This window comes from Cupressus sempervirens, chromosome 6, assembly GCF_028749045.1.
Source record: "Cupressus sempervirens isolate cs-2001-9-10 chromosome 6, ASM2874904v1, whole genome shotgun sequence".
Lineage (NCBI taxonomy): Eukaryota > Viridiplantae > Streptophyta > Pinopsida > Cupressales > Cupressaceae > Cupressus > Cupressus sempervirens.
In genome coordinates, this window is record NC_143123.1 from 146,565,733 (window position 1) to 146,588,197 (window position 22,465).

General features: G+C 37.9%; 1 protein-coding gene across 6 annotated transcripts in view; it reads right to left on the reverse strand.

Annotated features, from left to right (window-relative positions):
- The window catches only part of LOC149551649 (uncharacterized), a 107,361-nt gene that overhangs the window by 67,926 nt on the left and 16,970 nt on the right, over positions 1–22,465 (reverse strand). Inside the window, exons 2-3 of one of the 6 annotated variants that reach the window (XR_016352788.1) lie at positions 3,094–3,155; positions 870–1,287 (exon numbers count right to left, since the gene is read on the reverse strand). Coding sequence is in view for 1 of the 6 variants with exons in the window: in XM_089787162.1 (XP_089643288.1) it covers positions 950–1,287 (338 nt within the window). In the remaining 5 variants the exon portion in view is untranslated. The other 5 variants (XR_016352785.1, XR_016352789.1, XR_016352786.1 and 2 more) reach the window with 5 other exon arrangements.

Here is a 22,465-nt window from a genome sequence, read left to right on the forward strand (position 1 = left end):
TACTTGGTTTTGACTCATCATAAGAAGTTTTGTCCTAAAGAGGAACTAACCAATGATATTTAAACAAAGATGATTTACAACATATTCTAGAACTGTATTTTACTGTTGTGGTTTCAAAATGCAGTAGTATCTAAAAATAAAACATGTTATAATCATTGGGATATGGGGGCAACCACATACCTAGTAAAATTTGGGAATATGATTGAGTCTTGGTTGGACGCTATCAATCAGGCCTCTTCACGGAAGAACTCTAGATGCAGACTTAGTGCGATTACTAATGATGTACTTCAGCAAGGAAAATATATAATGAAAGGGAAGTTATCGTGGTAGAATTGTTATGCAAGGAAAGAATGAAGAAAAAGATCTCAGAGGAAATCTGCCGTAAGATATACTACAGAGGTATATATCGTCTTGGTCTCTCACAACTTCCACAATTTAAAGAGGCATTCGATAACTTCATGGCTTCCAAGATGCAATAACTTAAAAAGAAAAGACTTGGCTTCTTGAACGCCAATATGCCAAATGTGCATTTCAATTCTAGTAAGAAATTGAATAAATATGGAAAAAAAGATTTGAAGATTATAAATCAAGGATAATTTTCAATTAATTTATCTACTTGCACATAGATGTATTTATGAGGTGGCATCATATTATTTATTTTATTTAAGGTCGCATCTATTATTAAGTATATCTAAATACATGCTCTATTTGGAAGATTATTTTATCTTCTTGTACATGTATTTTAATATACATACTAGATAAAATCTTGTATAGAAATAATATTATGGTGTCACCTGTATTCCTATATTTATGTTCACATACGTAAATATACATTATAATGATGTGGTGGAAAAGTCAATCAAAAACCATTTGAGGTACGCATTATTTTTAATTAAAATAATTAATGTTTTAAATGTTTATTTAATAGCTCATGCGTGTCTATATCCTGTTATGCAGTCACTAGGTCCCTCAACCATGGTGATTCATGATTCATACCCATTTGCCCAGTGATGGTGATGCTCCTGTGCCCAATTATTTTCTGACAATGCTTCCACCCCTTTGACGTGCTCCCTACAAGGATGGCAACGAAGATGAAGAGTGCGCCATAGCCAAAAAATTGGTAGCGGCGCCCTATGGCCGGGTCGTATGGGGCCAAGGGTAGAACCACACAATATGTAGAGTCTGTTGGGTATCCATGGGCATAAGCTCCTATAGTCAAGGCCACGGCAGTGACAGGTCTTCCTTTCTGTGTATTTGGGTGGGCCATCTTCATTTCCGCTTTTTCTCCTGGATGAATCAATTGTTGAAATCACAGAGGACACCACCCAAGCATCAATTGTTACGAACGGAATGAAGTGGCACACAAAGTATATATTAATAAAACCATAATGAATCACTGACAAACAAGAAAAGGCACCACATCACAATAACCAGTATGTACAAAGGAAAACAAGAAATAAACTTTTGATGTATTTTAATCAAAAATTGAAGTCACACAATGACATCAAGTCAACGAGCCGCTGGAAACACAGTGCCAATAAAAGAGAAGTCATTGAAAAAAACTGAAGTTGCACGATAATGTGAAGGCATGGAGCCAAGGAATATAACATGATGCCAATAATACTCTGAAAAGTAATCTCGAACATAAGAGTGCTCGTGACGGGCCATAGACAAATATTAGAAGAGAAAATGATGCACACAGCAGGAACTAGATAATTAGATCTCTCTTGCAGCTATTTACATATTGAGAACAAAGATACTCAATGCTATCTACAATAGAATAACTAAAACAAGAGAAGCTCCCTCATGAGCTGTTATCTAAGCTTTGATACAATGTTAAAGTTTTGCCCAGAAATTATAATAAACAGCAATAAAGAAGAACAAAACAGAGACATTCATCCTAGGAAAACCCTTCCACTTGAATGGAAAAACCCAGCCACACCAGAAAAAAATCTCTTCTATTGATAATAAAATGATTTTGTACTATGCTTTTACTTGATTTTCGATATGACAATACACTAAGGAATCACATATATAAATTGGAACGAGACTCTTCATGTTACACCCAAAGGTCTCTTCAATTTCCATAAAAGACTCTTCATATTTCCAAACGCGTGCCTCTTCACATGTCTCTACATATAACAAATCATCTCGAATATTGTCATTAATGTTTTTTCCAGCTGTTGATACAATATAAAGGTATTTTCTCAATAGCAAAATCAGAGATAAAGATCTATATTGCAGGTACAGTCTTCAACAGCTAATTCTAGCACTTGCAGCCATAGGAGGTGCAAGGGAAAAGCCAATAGGTCAATATTGCCTAACTACTTAGATAATAATATAAACTTATACATGTTTTGATAGTTATTTTTTGTGGGCTCGCCACCTATTAACCCGTGTTGTGTGCATGAAATTTATAGTTCAGGTATTACAATCCACCAGTATAATTTAATTAATTTGAAGAATTAGTAGTGTAGTTTAACTGCTATATAATGAGATCGTTATACTGTGTTGCAATCATTGTAGTTGTCAGCTCACCTAGAGTTACAATTTTTTGTAGTAGTATAATTCATCAATTCTATTATAATGCCTTTCTGAATTGTCTTTGAAGCTATCAAAATGTTATTTTTTTTTGGAAGGGTAGCTTTTTGTAAGTGCATCCGGTCAGAGATATCAATCTTGTATCGAATTGTTGATTCCCTCCTTTGTCCAAATGTTGCAATGTTGAAGACCTGTTAGGTCTTGATTGTTCATATTTTTTCTTGCATTCTCCGTCGAAGCGAGAGCCAAAGGGTTCAAAAGTAGTTTCTGGTGTTGGATTATAAATATACTGTTTCCAGCATAATTATTTGTGTGAACTGAGAGAGAAAAATGTGAGATAGTTTTGTTTAAATATTGAATGGCTAGAGTAAGCATGATGCATTTCTAAGCATATATAACAATAGGTTGGAATAATAAATGTCATGTAAAAAAATTTGATAACAACAGTTGTTAAATATGTATTCAATGTTAAGAAAAGAGAACATCATTAGTCGTCCTACTTTAGAAAAGGATAAGTTGTAATAATGAAGATGTACAATTCAAAAAGCATACCTGTATCAAACAGTTAGTTAACAACTTTCAGTATGAATGTAGTTGTTGAGGGTAATTGAATCCTGTCAATTATGAGAAAAGAAAGATAGTGAGAAGAAAAGGATAAGCTGGGCAATAAACAAAAATATATATTTCAAATTTTGAAAAGAACGTAACTGGACAGGTAGCCAACCTATATTGAAGCAACAAAAAATGAGCATTGCAATTACAGGAAAGATTACAAGATATCATTTAAGGAATTGTGTTGGAAACTAAAAAAACTAAAATCTGGAGCATATTAATAGCTGTAATTTGTTTTTAAAAGTTGAGAATCAAATAGAAATTGTGAACATGGGAACTAAAAATGGGTTGATTATGAACCTGCAGGGACATGTGCAAATTTAGGATATGCACAGGGCAGTACAAAGCGATGAAATGAGCATATGTGCAGGTTGAGAAGATGGAATCTAAAATCGAGGAGTACAATGGAAACTAAAAAATTTGAAATCAAGTAAAACACATGCATATATGATATGGTCATTTGATTGCTTTGTACCGACAGAAACATTGAAATGCTGGCAGTGTTTGCTTATGGTAAATGCTTTTCAATTATAGAGGAGAACAGCATTATGTGCAAGTTGAAAAGATTGAAACTAAAATTGAGGAGCGAAATGGAAACTAAAAATTTTGACATCAAGTAAACTCATGTATTTTGGTCATTTACTTGCTTTGTATTAACAGCAACACTGAAATACTGGCAGTGTTTGCTTATAATATATGTTTTTCAATTATAAGGATTTGCTTGTAAAGTGCTTTTGTACATTAGCAGTGGGCAGCAAACATGTTATGAGGAAGACATTTCTTTGGTTCCTGTGTAATAAACAACTGTTTGTATGTTATAGGTGGAGAGTTTTGAGGAATCCAGTGGTTCTTGAGTCCACCACAAGTTTACGAGCCCAACTAGAATAGGTGGTAATTTATTTACATTTAAATATCTATTTTTAAGTGCTCAAAACAACTATTTATGCTGGGCAGGTAATTAGCTGAAGCACATTATTTTGGTTGATTTTCAATGTTGGATTTCCGATGCTACATGATCTGTTCTGTCATGTTCTTTGGACTGAGTTCCAGAGGGTATTTTTTTGAGCAATGATTTGATTGATTATTTTTTTTGGTTGAAGCAGGTTTTCTTGGAGTATATTTTGGAATCTTGCTTTGGTTTTTCACGGAGGGTTGGTGTTGTTAGTTTTTGTATATTAGAGAGGGTTGGTATTTGTAGCTTTTTCCAATGGAGACTGAAATAATTGAGTTCTGACATATTGGGTGTGCTCTGTTCAGGGATGACTACCATCACAAGTAGACTATTGATGCATGCAGATGGTTGAATTTATTAGTTTAAGTATTGTTTGATGTCACTGAATGGTTGAAATCAGTTGCCATGTTTCATGTCTATTGGTTAGTGAGAATGAAATGTTCCTTTCTCTGGTTTTCTATGATATTTCAAACCTCTAATCAGATCTTTAAGTTCAAACAACCAATATTTCAAAGATCCACCAATTTCTCAATAAACCCCAAATCGGGTATGCCAGAAATAGTACCAAAAGCTTCACAGCGTCACCTATTATTTATAAATCTGAAAGTGGACATTTTTACAGAAATTTGAGCAGCATAACAGCCCATAAAATGACATTTCCAGATCTGTATAACATGCACACAATAGCTCCCAAACGGAGGACAAAACAATGCTCATCGGGCTCCCGAAAATAGCACAAAATAGCCCGGAATCACCACAAAAACTTAATAATCTATCACAGAAGTATAATCATTTCCAAATACATATATTCAGCTCTATTTTAACATTTAAAAGTCTGAAATACAGCAGCAACCCAAACTGATATGAAATACTCAACTAAAAACACCAAACTCTTACAAAAAACACACCCGAAAACCCACAAATCTGCACTGTTCAACACAAAGGCAAACTCTGCATGAGCATGCACATGGAATGGCTTCAAACTCCCGTCCTTAGCCTTCCTGGAAACCTGCAAACTCCCGTTCTTGGGTCTCCTTCTCCACATGTTTGGCAGCCTCTGAAGAACAACAAAGCAATGCGCAAAAATCAAGTTCTAGAATGAGCCCAAAATGCCTCCAAACCTCTTAAAAGAGGGCATAACCCTAACTCACGTCCAAGAGGGGTTAATAAAACATATCTTAATAATAATAATTCATTTATTAATCCATTAGCTTCCAAAGATTATCCCCTTTTTCCGAAACTTCACCTTTTGGGCACTCAAGCCCTTCCCCTTTACATTCTCTTTCGTCGAAGATTATATTATAAAGTTCAAATGCCTGATAGATAACATAAATCTAAGCCTTACAACAATGAAGGAAGATTGGATATATTCAGTAAAGCAATCAAAGACTGCAAAGAAAATGTATATATATCCTTATAAAAACCATTGCAATAATAATATGATGCAGCGCAGGGCAAGAGAATCCCGAAAGGAGATATCCTAGCCCCCAGCAATATAACCATACAGCAGAAACACAACAGCAAGAAACAACAATGCAAGATCTAATACCAAATCACAATAATTGTTCATAAAGTATAACCGATTACATGCAATATGCCCGGCTATAAGGCCTTCCGGGTTAGGGCTAAATACAAATGGCAATTACAAAATCAGTTCTGCAAGATCCAACTTACAAAACCAATCTCAGCTAGTCCAGATACACAACTGGATAAGAACACCAAGAAGAATCCACACTTGCACCCTCAGGTCTACCAAGAGATCCTCTAGTTCCTAAGCCGCAGCTCTAGCTCTTCAAATTCGCATCTATCCTTCATTCCATCTCCAATTCCATGACTAAAAGACTCCACAAGACCCCTACTTATACCAATCTAAGCCACAAATACCTAAATTAAATGCCACAAGTCGACCTGCAACAACAATTAAATGTCCAAAAAATCGATATCCGAGCAAAATTGTGATATCTCTTAGCTTCGACTGAATTAGAACTCGCGCTTCATACCGTAGGTAGTAATTTAGGTCCTCTACAACCCCTTAAATGCACAAAGGCTGATTCCCCAAGGAAAAGTGTGCATCCATATCACAAGTCATGCACAAAAACCCGTCGCGCAGTCTGCCAGAAATCAATACTTCAAAAGAATTGCCATATCTCCCAACTTGTAATGAATTAAAACTTGCGCTCTAGATACAAGGAAGTACTCTAGGTCCTCTTCAATCCCTAAAGTGTGCAGCCGCTAACTCATTTTGGAAAATTAGTTACTTGGTCTACAACAGGCACCCAGAAACCAGAAAAACACAGTTCTAGCAGCAAGGTAAAAACAATTCAAACTTCAACTCAATCCATACAATATCTATGAAATCATGAGGAAAGGTTCTCCAATGTGTCTCCAACACATCTCTAATTATAAAAACATAACTCCACCAAAATCCAAGCTTGAAGTTCCTCAATACTTAACCAAAATCCCTCCGAACATGCAAAATTGCAAGCAAGCCTAGGATGCTCCTACATCAGACACCCCAGGTTCGAAAAGATGTTCTAGTAACTGGAAGAACATCTTCTGGGATTCAGCACATAAATCCAAAACTAGTACTTCACATACATGTCCTCCAAATCTTCAACTTGCAAACTCTTTCCCTTGTTTTTTTTCTTCTTCTTCACATCCACCATAGGTGTTCCATAGGTCTGCTTTCCATGCTAACCTCCAACCTTCTCAGAATCTATCAACTCAACTTGGTTGCCAATACTCAGGCTCCTCCTATCGACCTCTTCATTCTGCAAAGGAATCAGAGAAAACTTCTTACCACCTTTCTCAACAGTAAACACATTCTTAACACAATCATGCACAACCCTGCAATCATACTACCAAAGTCTACCAAGCAACCAATGACAACTGTTCATATCCACAATATCACACAACACTTGATCCTTATACTGCCCAATCTAGAAATCAACAAGACATTGTTCCCTCACTTCCAAAGCATGCTTACCTTGCAACCAGCCAATCCTATAAGGATAAGGATGTCTCGCTCTCTTCAAACCAAAGTTCTAAACCATCTCTTCAGCAACAAGGCTACCACCATCCACAATAACCTTGCAGATTTTGCCACCAGACTTACAACAAGTCCTAAAAAAACTAGTCCTCTGACAAGAATCCAATGCCCTCTCACCAACCAGTACTCGCCGAGCCAACAAACTTTCTCCTTCCTCAGGCTGACTGCGCTAGACTTCAACCTCATTCACAATAGCAATCGGACATTCAAAAGATCTATGCCCTTCTTGACCACACTTGAAACAATTACCTTTGAACCCACCTCCACCTGTCCTTTTCTGTTCAACAGGTTTTGGTTCATCTTCTGCTTTCGGTTTAGCTTGTGTCAAACTATCCTGCTTCTCCTTCCCTCGAGAACTACCTTGATTCTTCCTCTCTAGCTTCTAATCTGCCCTCAAAGCATACCAATAAGTGTCCTCAACTGAAGAAATATTCAACATACCAACCTCATCCTGAATATTGAATCTCAAACCATTAATGTACCAAGCGACCTTCTGTTTTGACAATTCTCTATGCTCAGACCGAATAATCAACTTGTAGAATTCCTCGGTATAATCTTTCACAATCATATCCTTCTACTTCAGATTCTGCAACTTCTTAAACAACTCAAGTTCATAATCAACAGGAATGAACTTAGCCTTCAACTTAGTCCCCATCGAGGCATCAACCTCCATCTAGTGATCTTCATTTTACCTTCCTCTTCTCTATCTCTTTGTAGTTCTTTCCACCAAAGAGTAGTGAACCGCCTCACAATAGGTGTTCCATAGTCATGCGCTAGGCCTAGCTTAGGAATAATCTATTCAAGCTAAGGACTACTTTTTCCCTACCATGAGGTGCATTTAGATTGTCAACCCAAGGACGTATACTTGAAATGGTAGGCACAGTATGTGCACTAGGTACCTTGATGAGTCATTATGCTTGTGCTGCAGGAAAGTAAAAATGCAAAGGAAGGAAACTACACTACTGCTGTGGAAAGGAAACTATTGAATCTATGAATGTTGAAAACACAATGACAAGATAACAGAGATTCCATCTTGACTCATCCACTAGACTGTTCTCGCAAATGCTGCAGGATGTTCATGAAGTGTGATGCTACAGGAAGGAATTAACTAGCTAGGTCTTACTTAAAATACTGCTAATGCTAGTAAAATGAATCTATTCTATCCTAATCTAATCCACCTTCCAAGTGGGCCCCCTTGGTTGGCTTCTCTAATCTACCAACACAGAATAGAAACTAAAGAGAACTAATTCATTTCATTAATCAGTCATTACATGATTTAGAATTGTAAAACACAACTACAACAAACTGTGAATCAGTGTTCTCTCTTACTCGATAAAACTTATCAAAAACCAAAACTAAAAAAACTTCACACACAGGAGTCGATCCCGACATATATAGGGAATCTACTCTTTATTACATAATAGAAAAGTAAGTATCCTAAGTTAAGTCCGCAAGAGAGAATATAGGAGAACAACTGAAAGCGGAAAGGAAGGATAATGGAATTGAGAAGGGAGCAATGAAGTCTCAGCATCCGCTTGTTACAACGTAAATGCAGAGAAGGTAATGGCTCGTAAAAGCTCCTCCTTATTCGCTGCCATGTTTCCTGGAGTGGTTATAACTTCCTTTTCGTGGTTGTTCCTTGATGCTCGTTTCACCTTGAATGCTGTCGGCAACCAACTTCTGGATTCTTCCGCTTATCCTTTAATCTTTATCATCAGATTAGTTATGATATAAGACATATTTGCAAATAAACATCCATCAAACTAAATTCAAGCATAAGAACGCACATTTGGATATTTATATGAAATACTGCATATTAGATATAATTTAGGCAAAAGATGACATAGTTTTTCTACCCCATAAATCATCAAAGGTTTATCCAACATAGGCTTATAAGTGTTAAAACAAGGATAAACGGAGTATCACAAAGTATCTTAAACATAACAAAATAAAGGCATTTTTTAGACTCATCATCTGCCCCCTGCTAAACTAATGCTTGTCCTCAAGCATTACACTTCTTTGTCAAAGATCTGAACTCCCCAACTTCTGTCTTTCCCTTTCTGCTGCTCTTGAAGGTGTAATAGAATCCTCTGGTCCTTTCCCATACTTCTCGCCTGTGGTTTTCCTGCAACTTATCAAGTTTGTCAACATCAATATCATACAGGGGCCATAAAAGCATTGGAGGTTGCATGGTTAAAGGACACCATAGCTCTGGCCTTAGTTGCTTTCCCAGTTCTAAATATTTTGGAACTCTATATAGTGCTGCTTCCAAATTAATAGGACTATGCGGCTCTGATTTCTTGAGAGAATCAGGTCTCTTACTCCGGTCATAGCTCTCTGGAATGCAAAGTAGGGCAAGTTTTCATATTCGGCATACACTTTGGCTCTAGCAGCAAATACCTTCTTTCTAACTTCTAGATTACTCTTCCCATAGGTTAACGTAAACCAGTCTCGAAGCATTTCTTCTGGTTGTTTTACTTTCTGCCCTCAAGGGTAAAGATTTTGTTCTCTCCTCATCTTTGTAATTAACCAGTTGTCTGTCATAATTCGCCTCATTAGACATCCATGACATTAAAGCTTTCAAATGCACATCTCCTATACAGAGCAAAGGATTCCACTCAGTTTCTGTAGGAATGACAAAATTATGAATATACAACTCACGCAATAGATTTTGCTGCCATGGTGGTAAGGTTTGATACAGCCCATAAAACTATTGTGCGGTTTTGAATTCTGCATTTACATTTCTGAGGGTTAACATCAACTGAAACAAAAGATATTGTTCTTCCAAACAAAAAGCATATACTCGAGGAGGTGGTCTGCAAGCAAGAGCTTGATCAGCTAATTTAAGTGCATGTTCCATGTGTTGTTTCTGTCTTTCTAGCTGTTCTTTCAATTCTTCAATCTCCTCATTTTGTGATGTTATGATCTTGCTCATTCTTTTCTTCTCCTCTTTCCATAGTGCTTCAGCAAATAAATGTTGTCCATATAATTGGAAAAGGAGTTTTTGCAAGGTGACGGCACTGTTATCCTCTTCATAATCCTTTTTCTTTTTCTGTTCCCACCATAGATGTTCCGTCAAACTATTGATCCATGTTGACTTATATGGGACTAAGGCAGTATTCGAATCATGACATTCAAGAACTACTTCATTCTCATGGCTTGAAACACCTGGTAAATCCATTACCAGAAACTTCTGTCATCTCAGTGTGAAAGGGAGAATGGTCAGAAATTATTTGCACAGGAGAGTCTGGAGCAGGTGCTTTAGACAATACAGGATCTTTAAAAATCTGCCCTCTCATTCTAGGGCTTCTCCGCAAAGGAGTCTCTTCTTGTACTACTGTCTTTTGCCTACTTTTCTGTTTCGGTATCACTGCTGCAGGAACCTTCTTTGTTTTCTTTTGTTGCTTAATTGCAGGACTAGGTTTTTGTTGAGCAGCGGTTTCTTCTGGTGACTTCTGTTTCCTTTTAGCTTTACTAGTAGTGGGTTTAGGGATGTCCTGTTCAGGTGGAGGCACATTCTCTTGAATGGAAGCAAATTCCAGTTCAATCCCTTGTGCGTTTTCTGTTTTAGCTTCCTCAATATTTTGTTCTGCAGGCTCACTACTGGGAACTACGTTTTCCTCACCCTGCCACTCACTAGGGTCAACTTGGGGTTGTAGGGTTTTAAATTTCACAAAGTCATCCCATGTCAAAGGGGATACATCCCTAAGAGACCTTTCTATTAACAACTTAATCAAGGCATGGTGAGTGACAAAATTATCTTTCCCTTTTTGAGTCTCTTCTGCACTAATACAGAGCATATTATACAAAAAATTTGGAAGATTCACGGCAATATTGTGCCTTATACAACTAAGCAACTTAAAATGGTGTGCATGTAAGTGAGAAAATCTGCCTTCACAAGTGAAATACCTGATGACATGTATTGCTAGCTCAGGGTATGGAGGCGGCAAAGACAATCTCTTGCACCCTTGCTTTGTAACATCCAATGGAGGGTCATGTGGGGTAGTGAACTGGGCCCTTGCTGACCTAGCCTCATGCGAGCTCGGATAATGCTCTCCAACAGAAGGTAACCCTGTTACTTCTGCAATTCGTTCTTCTGTTGCAATTACTGTCAAACCCCACACAGAAGCTTCACCTTCATCAAATGTCCTGGTGAATTCTACAGCTGCTTCTTCATCATATGTTGTTAAATTCAAACAATAACCTAACCACCCACATGCATTGAATCTTCTTACTGCTTCTACGTCAGAGAGCAAAAAAATGTGCTCAACCGACTCTCTTCTCTGTAAACCTCCTCCCATTTCTTGATACTTCTTCTGCTACTCTGTTTCTCTCTCCCTTTCTGAATGCAAACTTCAAAACTCTGCATTATTTCTCAGACGCTTCACCGCTTCTTTTTGGGAACATTAATTGCCATAACCAATTGTTATGTGCCATAATTAAACTTTAGGTAAAAGTAAATCATGAATTTGTGTGGGAATCGTCCGGAAACATGGTTCAAATGCCAAAATTTTAAAAAATAAGTCACATCATGGCTTAGCACGAAAAATTAAAAAAAATTGATTCAGAAAGTAGGAGTACAACACTTGACATGGCATACTTATGGCAAAAAGTTCTCATTAATAAAGAGTAATGCCAAGATTTTAGAAAATCATCACAGTTAATCAGGCATGTCACCGGATAGTACGACACTCCCCTGCCCCCTGCTAATTTTACGACAAGTGTCCTCACTTGTCAGACTAGTATGGGTGAGGGACTGGAATATGCCGTAATTATAGAGACTATGCAGTATTATATATAATTAACAAAATTTGCAAACTTATAAATGAATAATAGTTTGAAAACATTTATACCTGCCAAGTGGATTGTCACATGCTCCAAAAAAAAGGTGGCGGAAATAATGTAAACGGCAGCATCCATCAGCATGTGCAAATTTGATTGAAAACACAAAAACTTAATTATGTAGAAAGTGAGTGGATGGAAGATTAAGAAATGGAGTGGGGTGGGTGGATGGAAGATTAAGATATGAATGGAAAGAAATATCATGAAAAGAAAATGGACTTTATGCGAACATAAAGTTATTATTATGGACATGCAAATTAGAATTAATGTTGAAGAGGAGCAGGCAGAAGGTTTTCACCTTCTGCTGCAGGAAGAGATACTTGAGTTGTTGTTGGATCCGATTGTTCAAACTGTTGCATGAATTCGGCTTTTGTTTGAAGCTGTTTGTAAAGTTTAAGTTGATGACCGTTGATCAGCATTTTGAAAGGCACATCATCAATTGTGGTTAGTTGAACTGTTCCATTGTCAAAGACATGGATGATTTGATATGGTCCTAACCATCGCGTCTACAGCTTCCCTGGCATATCCTTAAAGAGGGAATCATACAATAATGCCCAGTCACCAGCTTTGAACTGTTTGTTGAGGATATGAGAATCATGCCAGTGTTTTCTCTGTTTTTGCACCAGTTCAATGTGTTCTAAAGTGGTCTTGCGCATTTCATCCAAAGAATTAAGATGCAGGAGGCGTTCTCTTTGTGCTGCAGGAAGATCAATATCTAAGGTCAAGGCTGTTCTTAAAGTCTTGTGTTCAAATTCAATTGGAAGCATTGCCACTTTCCCATACAAAAGCTCAAATGGTGTGAATCCAATAGTGGTTTTCCAAGTGGTTCTATAAGCCCAAACAGCTTCTTGTAACCGGCTGGTCCAGTCCCGACGATGCAAATGGACTGTTTTAGTTAGAATATTTTCCAGCTCACGATTGGTAACTTTTGCTTGTCCATTGGCTTGTGGATGATAAGGACTGGATCTTCGATGCCTGATGTTATACTGTTTCATCAATTCTGAAATCAGGTTGGAAGTAAACTGTGTGCCTTGATCAGTAACCAATTCTTTAGGAACTCCATAGCGTGTAAAAATCTCTTCCTACAGGAATTCGGCAACTTTTTCATCACAGGCATGCTTCATAGCCTTAACCTCAACCCATTTGGTTAGGTAGTCAGTACAAACCAGAATATAAGACTTCCCATTGGATGGAGGATCAATAAGACCGATGAAGTCCATTCCCCATTTGTCAAATGGTGTTAACACCACTTGAGGATTCAGAGGCATTTCATCTGTTTTGGTTGGGCGACCCATTCTTTGGCATTGGTCACACTTCCTTGTATAATTGATTGCATCTTTATGAAGGGTAGGCCAATAGTAACCAGTGGCTAAGATTTTGAAAGCTGTTCTTTTGGCTACAAAATGTCTTCCGCAGGGCTCATTATGACATGCATGCAAAATATCATATGTCTCATCTTCTCTTGCACATCTGCGCATAACTTGATCAGGTCCAGTATAGTACAGAAAATTGTCTATCCATGAGAAATGGAAGCTTTTCTGTATGAGCAGTTTTCTCTCCTTATAAGAAAAATGCGCTGGTATCTTATTAGCTGCAATGTAGTTAGCAATATCTGCATACCATGGAACTTTAACAGCAATGTGAAACAAATGTTCATCTGGAAATGCATCATCTACCAGAGTAGTGTCAGTATCATGATGATTGATTCTTGACAAATAATCAGCTACTACATTTGTTTTTCCAGGCTTATCCACTATGGTTATGTCAAATTCTTGTAGCAATAGTAACCATCTTGCTAACCTACCAATTATAGCAAGTTTGTTCATGAGATATTTGATTGCTGCATGATCAGTATGAACATAGATAGGATAACCTGTGATGTAATGCCGAAATTTATTTAGAGCATAGACTACTGCTAACAATTCTTTTTCAGTCACTGTGTAATTTAGTTATGGACCATGAAGACTCTTACTGATATAATAAATAGCATTCTCAAGATTTGAGTGTTTCTGTGCTAAAACTGCACCTATGGCATAATCAGAAGCATCTGTATATATGTGAAAAGGTAGGCTCCAATCAGGGCTTTGTAAAATTGGGGCTGTGGTCAAAAGTTGCTTAAGCTGCAGGAAAGCTTTATCACACTCAGGTGTCCAATTGAATTCAGCTTCTTTGGTGAGCAACTTGTACAAGGGACTAGCTATTTTACTGAAGTCTTTTATAAAACGCCTGTAATATCCAGCATGTCCCAAAAAAGATCTGATATCTTTTAATTTAGTGGGTATGGGTAATGTTTGAATTACCTCAATTTTAGTTGGGTCTACTTGTATACCTGCAGTAGATATGAAATGACCAAGTACCACACCCTCTTGCATGAGCATGAAACACTTCTCACTATTTAGTGCCAAATTATGTTCTTGACATCTTACCAAAACTTTTTCAAGATTTATCATTGCTTCTTCAAAAGTAACTCCAAATGTTGTAAAGTCATCCATATAGATTTCCATACAATCATGTGATATATCAGCAAAAATATTAATTACAGCCCGTTGAAACGTTGCAGAAGCGTTACAAAGACCAAATGGTAAAATAGAGTATGCAAAAGTACCCCATGGACAAGTAAATGTAGTTTTGTCTTGGTCTTCAAGAGCAATACTGATTTGATTATAGCCACTGTATCCATCTAAAAAGGAGAAGTACTTCTTTCCAGCTAGTGTATCCAAAACTTGATCTATGAAGGGTAAAGGAAAATGATCCTTTTTACTAGCCTTATTCAACTCCCTATAATCTACACAAATTCTCCATTTTCCTCCTTTCTTAGGTACTATAACTAGCGGTGATACCCATTTACTATCAGATATAGGATAGATAAAGCCAGCATCAAGCAGTTTCTGCAATTCTGTTTTGACTATTTCTCTGAGGCTTGGATTTATCCTCCTCTGAGGTTGACGAAGTGGTAGACAACCTTCATTAATGTATATCCTATGGGTACACAGTGTAGGGCTTAATCCTTTCATATCACCATAATCCCAAGCAAAAGTCTTCTCATGCTTCTGAAGCAATTCTTTTAATTGTTCCATCTGTATAGATGTCAATTTGGGGTTAACATGCAGTTTATGGCCTTTACTCAGTTCAACAGGAATAGTGGATTCTACCATAGCAATTTCAAAGATTGGGCTTCTTTCTAATTCACAGGGAAGTAATGAACAAAGATTTTCAGGTTCCTTAGGTAAAGTACAACTTGTATCACACTCTTCATATGTAATCAATTCTAATACAGAGCTTTCAAACACATCTTTTCCTACCACACAAGTGTTGGTAAGGATGCTCTGGATTACTGAATCTTCTTTTTGCAACTTTAGAAAAGATTGCCTATGTAACATCATAAGTTGTACTATGGAATTTATCTCTTCTTCATCTCCTAATTCTGGCCAAAAAGATGTACTCAAATCTGGTAATGGTTGTGCAGGAGGATATAGATCAAATTGCTTAGTTGCTTGGCCATTTGATATGGTCATATTCCCTGATCTGCAATTTATGTTTGCATCAGCTGTGGCCAACCATGGTCTACCTAGAATGACAAGATAGCCAGATAGGTTTACTTTAGGGGACAAAATCATGAAGTTCATAGGATATTCTAGGGAATCTAAGGTCACAACAATATTTTCTATCATTCCATCAGGAATGACAGTGGAACTATCTGCAAGCTGCAGAATAGTTGGTGTGGGCCTTAATCCTTCTATTTGTAACTTCTTCATGGTTTCTTTAGTCATCACATTTATAGCAGCTCCCAAATCTATTAAGGCATTTTTAACAAATTGACCATTTATGCTGACACTTACTACTGGACTCCCAGGGTCAGAATATTTTGGTGAAATCACTCTTCCTAACATGATATCAGCTAAGTGTCCAACAACATGAACTGTGGTAGGATCCTTCTTCTTCCTTCCAGGTTTCTTTAGACAAGCTTCCCTTATAGCTTTTCCATAAGCAGGAATGTCCTTAATAGCTTGAAACAAAGGTATTTGGACATGCATATTCTTCAACTGATTAACAATGTCAAAGGGTTGTTCCTTGCTTTGTTCAGGTTCCTTTTGTATTAGTTGGTCTGGAAAAGGAGGCTCTACTGCTGGTTGAACTGGTATTGGCATGGTAGCATTAGTTGGGTCAATAGGTTCATCAACCAAAGGTTCTGATGCTACAGGAGAGTCTGATACTTCAGTTATAAGAGGTGGCTTTGGTGTTGGTAAGGTCGTTCCAGATCTCAAATGTATATCTGCAACATCTAGGGCATAAGCAAGGTACTGCTAGGTATCAACACTATACATGGGTTGCTGTGGTTGGCCATTTGGATTTGGCTGAGGCTGTGCAGGTAGCTGTGTTTGTTTTTGAGGTCCACTATTTGCAGGTGGTGGCATTAAAGCAGGTTGTTGAGCTGGAGGGGGTAATTGTGGAGCACCAGTATTTTGGTTAGGCCATTGTTGAGATCCCTTCCATTGGTTTGGAGATTGCCAATTCCCTTGGGGTGGTTGCCATTGGTTCTGCTAGTTCTAGGGCCATTGGTTATTCTGCTGGTTATGCCAAGGTTGTTGGGAATTTTGAGACCATTGAGACTGTTGTAGGTTATTTTGCCCAGCATTATTCCAATTAGGTTGGTTTTGTAGAGGACCTTGGGTATTGCGGTTTTGTCATTGATTACCATATGAATTTGAATTTTGCAAGGGGTCTTGAGGCATACCTTGACGTTGAGCCCATGGTCGGCGTTGAGCAACAAAGAATACTTGCTCATCATCCCCATCTATCTTTACATATCCAGTTGGAAGATGCTGGTTATCCATGCTTGCAACCAATTTACAGTGGCAATCCTTCTTTTGCTTTCGACAATGAGGATAGTACTCAGCTAGTTGTAACTCAGCCTCTGCTTGCTTCTTCTTTGCAGTCATTGTATCCAACTGTGTAGCGACATCATTAATGATGTCTTGTTTGAAATTTGACAACAAATTGGATATTTCAAGTTTTGAAATGCCTTGAGTAATTCCTTTTGTAACCGTAGAACGGGGTCCTCGACCTTTCTTCATGGTTGACCTTGAGTAGTTCTGACATATCTTTTTGAGGTCATCCCATTGAGCTCGATATACATCTCCACCAGCCATCAGGTCCAATGCTTCCAAACAATCTTCATTCACTCCTCTTAGAAAGACTAGTTTTTGGGAATCTTCAGACAATGTGTGTTGAGGATTCTTTTGTAGTGTATATAAAAATCGAGAAACATAGTCTTCTAATGTCTCTTCCTCCTGTGATATCCTAAAGATATCATCTCCTCTTGTGCCAGATGCTTTGCAATATTCTTTATATTTTTCCAAAAACAAGGCTTGCATTTCATCCCAATTCACAGCTGCATTGGCTCCTAAGCCCATGAACCATCGTAAAGTTGATTCTTTCAATGTGGTTGGAAATAATTTAAGCTTATGGGCATCAATGTTGTAGTCGAAACTACGACAAAGGATGTCGAACTCAAACAAGAAGGTATCAGGGTCTTCAGTTGCAAGGCCATAGAACTTTGGAAGAGCAGTGGGAGGTATATTCTTGAGATTGGCATTGGTTATGACACTTGGAAGTGGAAATGGAAAAGTGGGTTGTGCCATGACTGGTGGGACTGGATTATGAGGTTGCTGCTGAAAAGGAATGTTAGGCACTGGATGATTAACAACTGGTGGATTCGAGGTAGTGTTATCAAGAAGACTGGTCAATACTTCAGTGAAAGGTTGGAGACCAGATATATCTAGGGATTCAGCTCTTGATGATGATACTGTGGGGAAAACAGGACTTGCGTCTTCAAAGGGCAACTCAACTTCTTCTTCAACTTCTTCATTCAAATTAATAGATCCTTGTGGAAGAAATCTGCCATATTCATCTCATCGTCTTCCTCCTCGATGCATGCAACTAAAATTTTCACACTGGTAAAAAGAACTTAATCTAAAAACTATGACTCAAAAATGCTCCTAGCTTGACACCATCCCCGGCAACGGCGCCAAAAATGAACCACCTCACAATAGGTGTTCCATAGTCATGCGCTAGGCCTGGCTTAGGAATAATCTATTCAAGCTAAGGACTACTTTTCCCCTACCATGAGGTGCATTTAGATTGTCAACCCAAGGACGTATACTTGAAATGGTCGGCACAGTATGTGCACTAGGTACCTTGATGAGTCATTATGCTTGTGCTGCAGGAAAGTAAAAATGCAAAGGAAGGAAACTACACTACTGCTGTGGAAAGGAAACTATTGAATCTATGAATGTTGAAAACACAATGACAAGATAACAGAGATTCCATCTTGACTCATCCACTAGACTGTTCTCGCAAATGCTGCAGGACGTTCATGAAGTGTGATGCTACAGGAAGGAATTAACTAGCTACGTCTTACTTAAAATACTGCTAATGCTAGTAAAATGAATCTATTCTATCCTAATCTAATCCACCAACCAAGTGGGCCCCCTTGGTTGGCTTCTCTAATCTACCAACATAGGATAGAAGCTAAAGAGAACTAATTCATTTCATTAATCAGTCATTACATGATTCAGAATTGTAAAACACAACTGCAACAAACTGTGAATCAGTGTTTTCTCTTACTCGATAAAACTTATCAAAAACCAAAACTAAAAAAACTTCACACACAAGAGTCGATCCCGACATATATAGGGAATCTACTCTTTATTACATAACAGAAAAGTAAGTATCCTAAGTTAAGTCCACAGGAAAGAATATAGGAGAACAATTGAAAGCGGAAAGAAAGGATAATGGAATTGAGGAGGGAGCAATGAAGTCTCAGCATCCGCTTGTTACAACGTAAATGCAGAGAAGGTAATGGCTCGTAAAAGCTCCTCCTTATTCGCTGCCATGTTTCCTGAAGTGGTTATAACTTCCTTTTCATGGTTGTTCCTTGATGCTCGTTTCTCCTTGAATGTTGTCGGCAACCAACTTCTGGATTCTTCCGCTCATCCTTTAATCCTTATCATCAGGTTAGTTAAGATATAAGACATATTTGCAAATAAACATCCATCAAACTAAATTCAAGCATAAGAACGCACATTTGGATATTTATATGAAATACTGCATATTAGATATAATTTAGGCAAACGATGACATAGTTTTTCTACCCCATAAATCATCAAAGGTTTATCAAACATAGGCTTATAAGTGTTAAAACAAGGATAAACGGAGTATCACAAAGTATCTTAAACATAACAAAATAAAAGCATTTTTTAGACTCATCAAGTAGCATGTCCTTTCAGCTTAGTTTGTGCCAACCTTACTCCGAGTGGATCCTCAATATCCTCAAGCTCAAAGTAGTCTTCAAATTCACCAATCCAATCAATCAGGTCTTTAGGATTCAAAGTACCCGAGAAATTAGAAACCTCCATCTTATGCTTCAGCGTCAACTGAGATCCAGGTCGAGCAAATTGACCAGCCCTAATTCCAATAGGTCTCTCCATACGATCAGTTCTATCCTCACTACTCGATCCAACAACTTCAAAGTCTTCAACAACTTCTTCATAACTACCTTCAGTGCCCACATGCCTAGGTACACCACCTAAAGCACTTACAATTTCAGCAATCATGTCACTCTTCATTGATGTTATTTGAGATCTAGACTCTGCTCTAACCTCCTCCATCTCAAATCTGAAATCTTCTTTAACCTTCTCTAAGATCCGTTCTTCTACAGCATCACTAAGGTCAGCAATTTCCCTAGGGTCCACTCTTCTTGGAGGCATCTTCCAAAATTTTAGCAAACCCTAAGCAACAAATCCACCAATCCAGAAGATCAATCAGCCACAAGATCAACCTTCTTTGTAAATCCTGGTGTAAACTGCCTCAACTTCGGCAATCTGTCAACACATTTAGGAACAACCATCGCTGTAATACCACCTGATGCAATGCAAGGTAGCAAAATCCCCAAAGGAGATGTCCTAGCCCCCAGCAATATAACCACACAGCGGAAACACAACAGCAAGAAACAACAATGCAAGATATGATACCAAATCACAATAATTGTTCATAAAGTATAACTAATTACATGCAATATGCCCAGCTGTAAGGCCTTTCAGGTTAGGGCTAAATACAAACAGCAATTACAAAATCAGTTCTGCAAGATCTAATAGGATCCAACTTACAAGACCAATCTCAACTAGTCCAGATACACAATTGGATAAGAACACTAAGAAGAATCCACACTTGTAGCCTTAGGTCCACCAAGAGATCCTCTAGTTCCTCAGTCGTAGCTCTAGCTCTATAATTTGCATCTATCCTTCATTCCATCTCCAACTCCATGACTAAAAGACTCCACAAGACAGCTACTTATACCAATCTAAGCCACAAGTCGGCCCAAGACACAAATTAAATACAAATACCTAAATTAAATGCCACAAGTCAGCTTGCAACAGCAATTAAATGTCCAAAAATCGATATCTGAGCAAAATCACGATATCTCTTAGCTCCAATTGAATTAGAACTTGCGCTTTGAACAGTAGGTAGTAATTTAGGTCCTCTACAACCCCTTAAATGTGCAACGGTTGATTCCTCAAGGAAAAGTGTGCATCCATCTTGAAAGTCATGTACAGAAACCCGTCATGCAGTCTGTCAAAAATCGATACTTAGGAGTATTGTCATATCTCCCAACTTATAATGAATTAGAACTTGTGCTCTAGACGTAAGGAAGTACTCTAGGTCCTCTTCAATCCCTGAAGTGTGCAACCTCTAACTCATTTTGGAAAATTAGTTACATGGACTGCAACAAGCACCCAAAAACCAAAAAAATGCAATTCCAGCAGCAAGGTAAAAACAGTTCAAACTTCAACTCAATCCAGCCAATCTCTATGAAATCATGAGGAAAGGTTCTCCAATGTGTCTCCAACACATCCCTAACCATAAAACATAACTCCACCATAATCCAAGCTTGAAGCTCCTCAATACTTAACCAAAATCCCTCCAAACATGCAGGATTGCAAGCAAACCTAGGATGCTCCTACATCATAATATAAACATTGTTTGTAAATAAGGTAGGTGACAAGTTTTGAGGGGGCCTTTGAACCTTGTACAAGCCAAGAAAAAGTCACAAAGTTTTGAAAGGACATTCAAACCCTGTAAAAGCATGTATCTATATGTCAATGGCTATGGAGAACTACATGCCATCAGAAAAGCCTACAGAATGCAGATTCAAGTTCACGTGCCTTTCCCATGTTGTAGTATTGGTCGTATGCTAACTCTTGCAAAAGGTTGCAAGGTGTCTCTATTTGTTGACATATCATGTGGACTTTTTGCAATGCATCTTGCATGTTTACAATTTCAATGTTTGTGCACCAATCTCACCACAAGTTGTTCAAAGGTTGTTTGGGAATGCTAGAATATTGCTTACTTTATGCTCCCCTCCAATTCACAGAAGTTGACATTTGAGTAGGTGTTGGAGGTGACCTGTCAGAGTCGTCAGTTGAAATGTTAAAACTTCTTTAGCAAGACAATTGTTTTTCATAACCTGAAAAGAAAATTTAGTTCAGAAATTAATAATAACCCCTTAGAGTTTATAAGCATAATGGTCACATGAGCTTGATGATGTACTCAAATTGTCAATGAATTTTATATTTAGACAAATTCACAAGAATTAACCTCTTAGACACATGCTCTAATCTTATTGGGACTGTGGACAGTCAGGGGAGTTTGGCATAATAGACATGACTCAAACACAACTTTATGATGATCTAATCTTCCTGAAATCAAGGGAGTTTGGCATAATAGAAATGACTCACACACAACTTTATGATGATCTAATCTTTGTTTACCGTACTGGGTAAAGAAATCAAAGCGTACAAACAATAGACGGAAATAGCAGAACTTCTTTATTCGCATATGCCAAAACATTACATTATGCTTATGATGCTGATGATTACAATGATCCCAAAGGGGGGTATTTATACATCCCGAGGAACCTTCTCGAAGGTGTCCGTCAGCTACATACAACATGTCGGCTACATAATAAGAACCTTCCCGATACTGACATAGAACCTTCCCGATACCGATGACATACTTCCCGATACACACCCTGTCGGTCGATACCGACGACATACATCCTAATACCATATTTACTGACTGACAACATACATCCTAATACCGACAGCATACATCCTGATACCATATTTACTGACGACATCATCCCCCCTAAAAAGAAAAGTAGTCTCTGGACGACCACACAACAAAACTCAACAACTAACTAGATTATTCATAAAACAACATAGACCTATACATCATGAACCAGAAGGCTATGTCTAGATTGTGAAGACCGGCGGCGACGAATCTGATACACTTGATCTGTCCGGACCTACAAATTAGCTCTGATCTGAGAGTTCTCCTCCACCATTTCCTTTAGCATCAATGCAACCTCCTAGCACTCAGCTTCCTTCTGATCATGAGCTTTCTTTGCT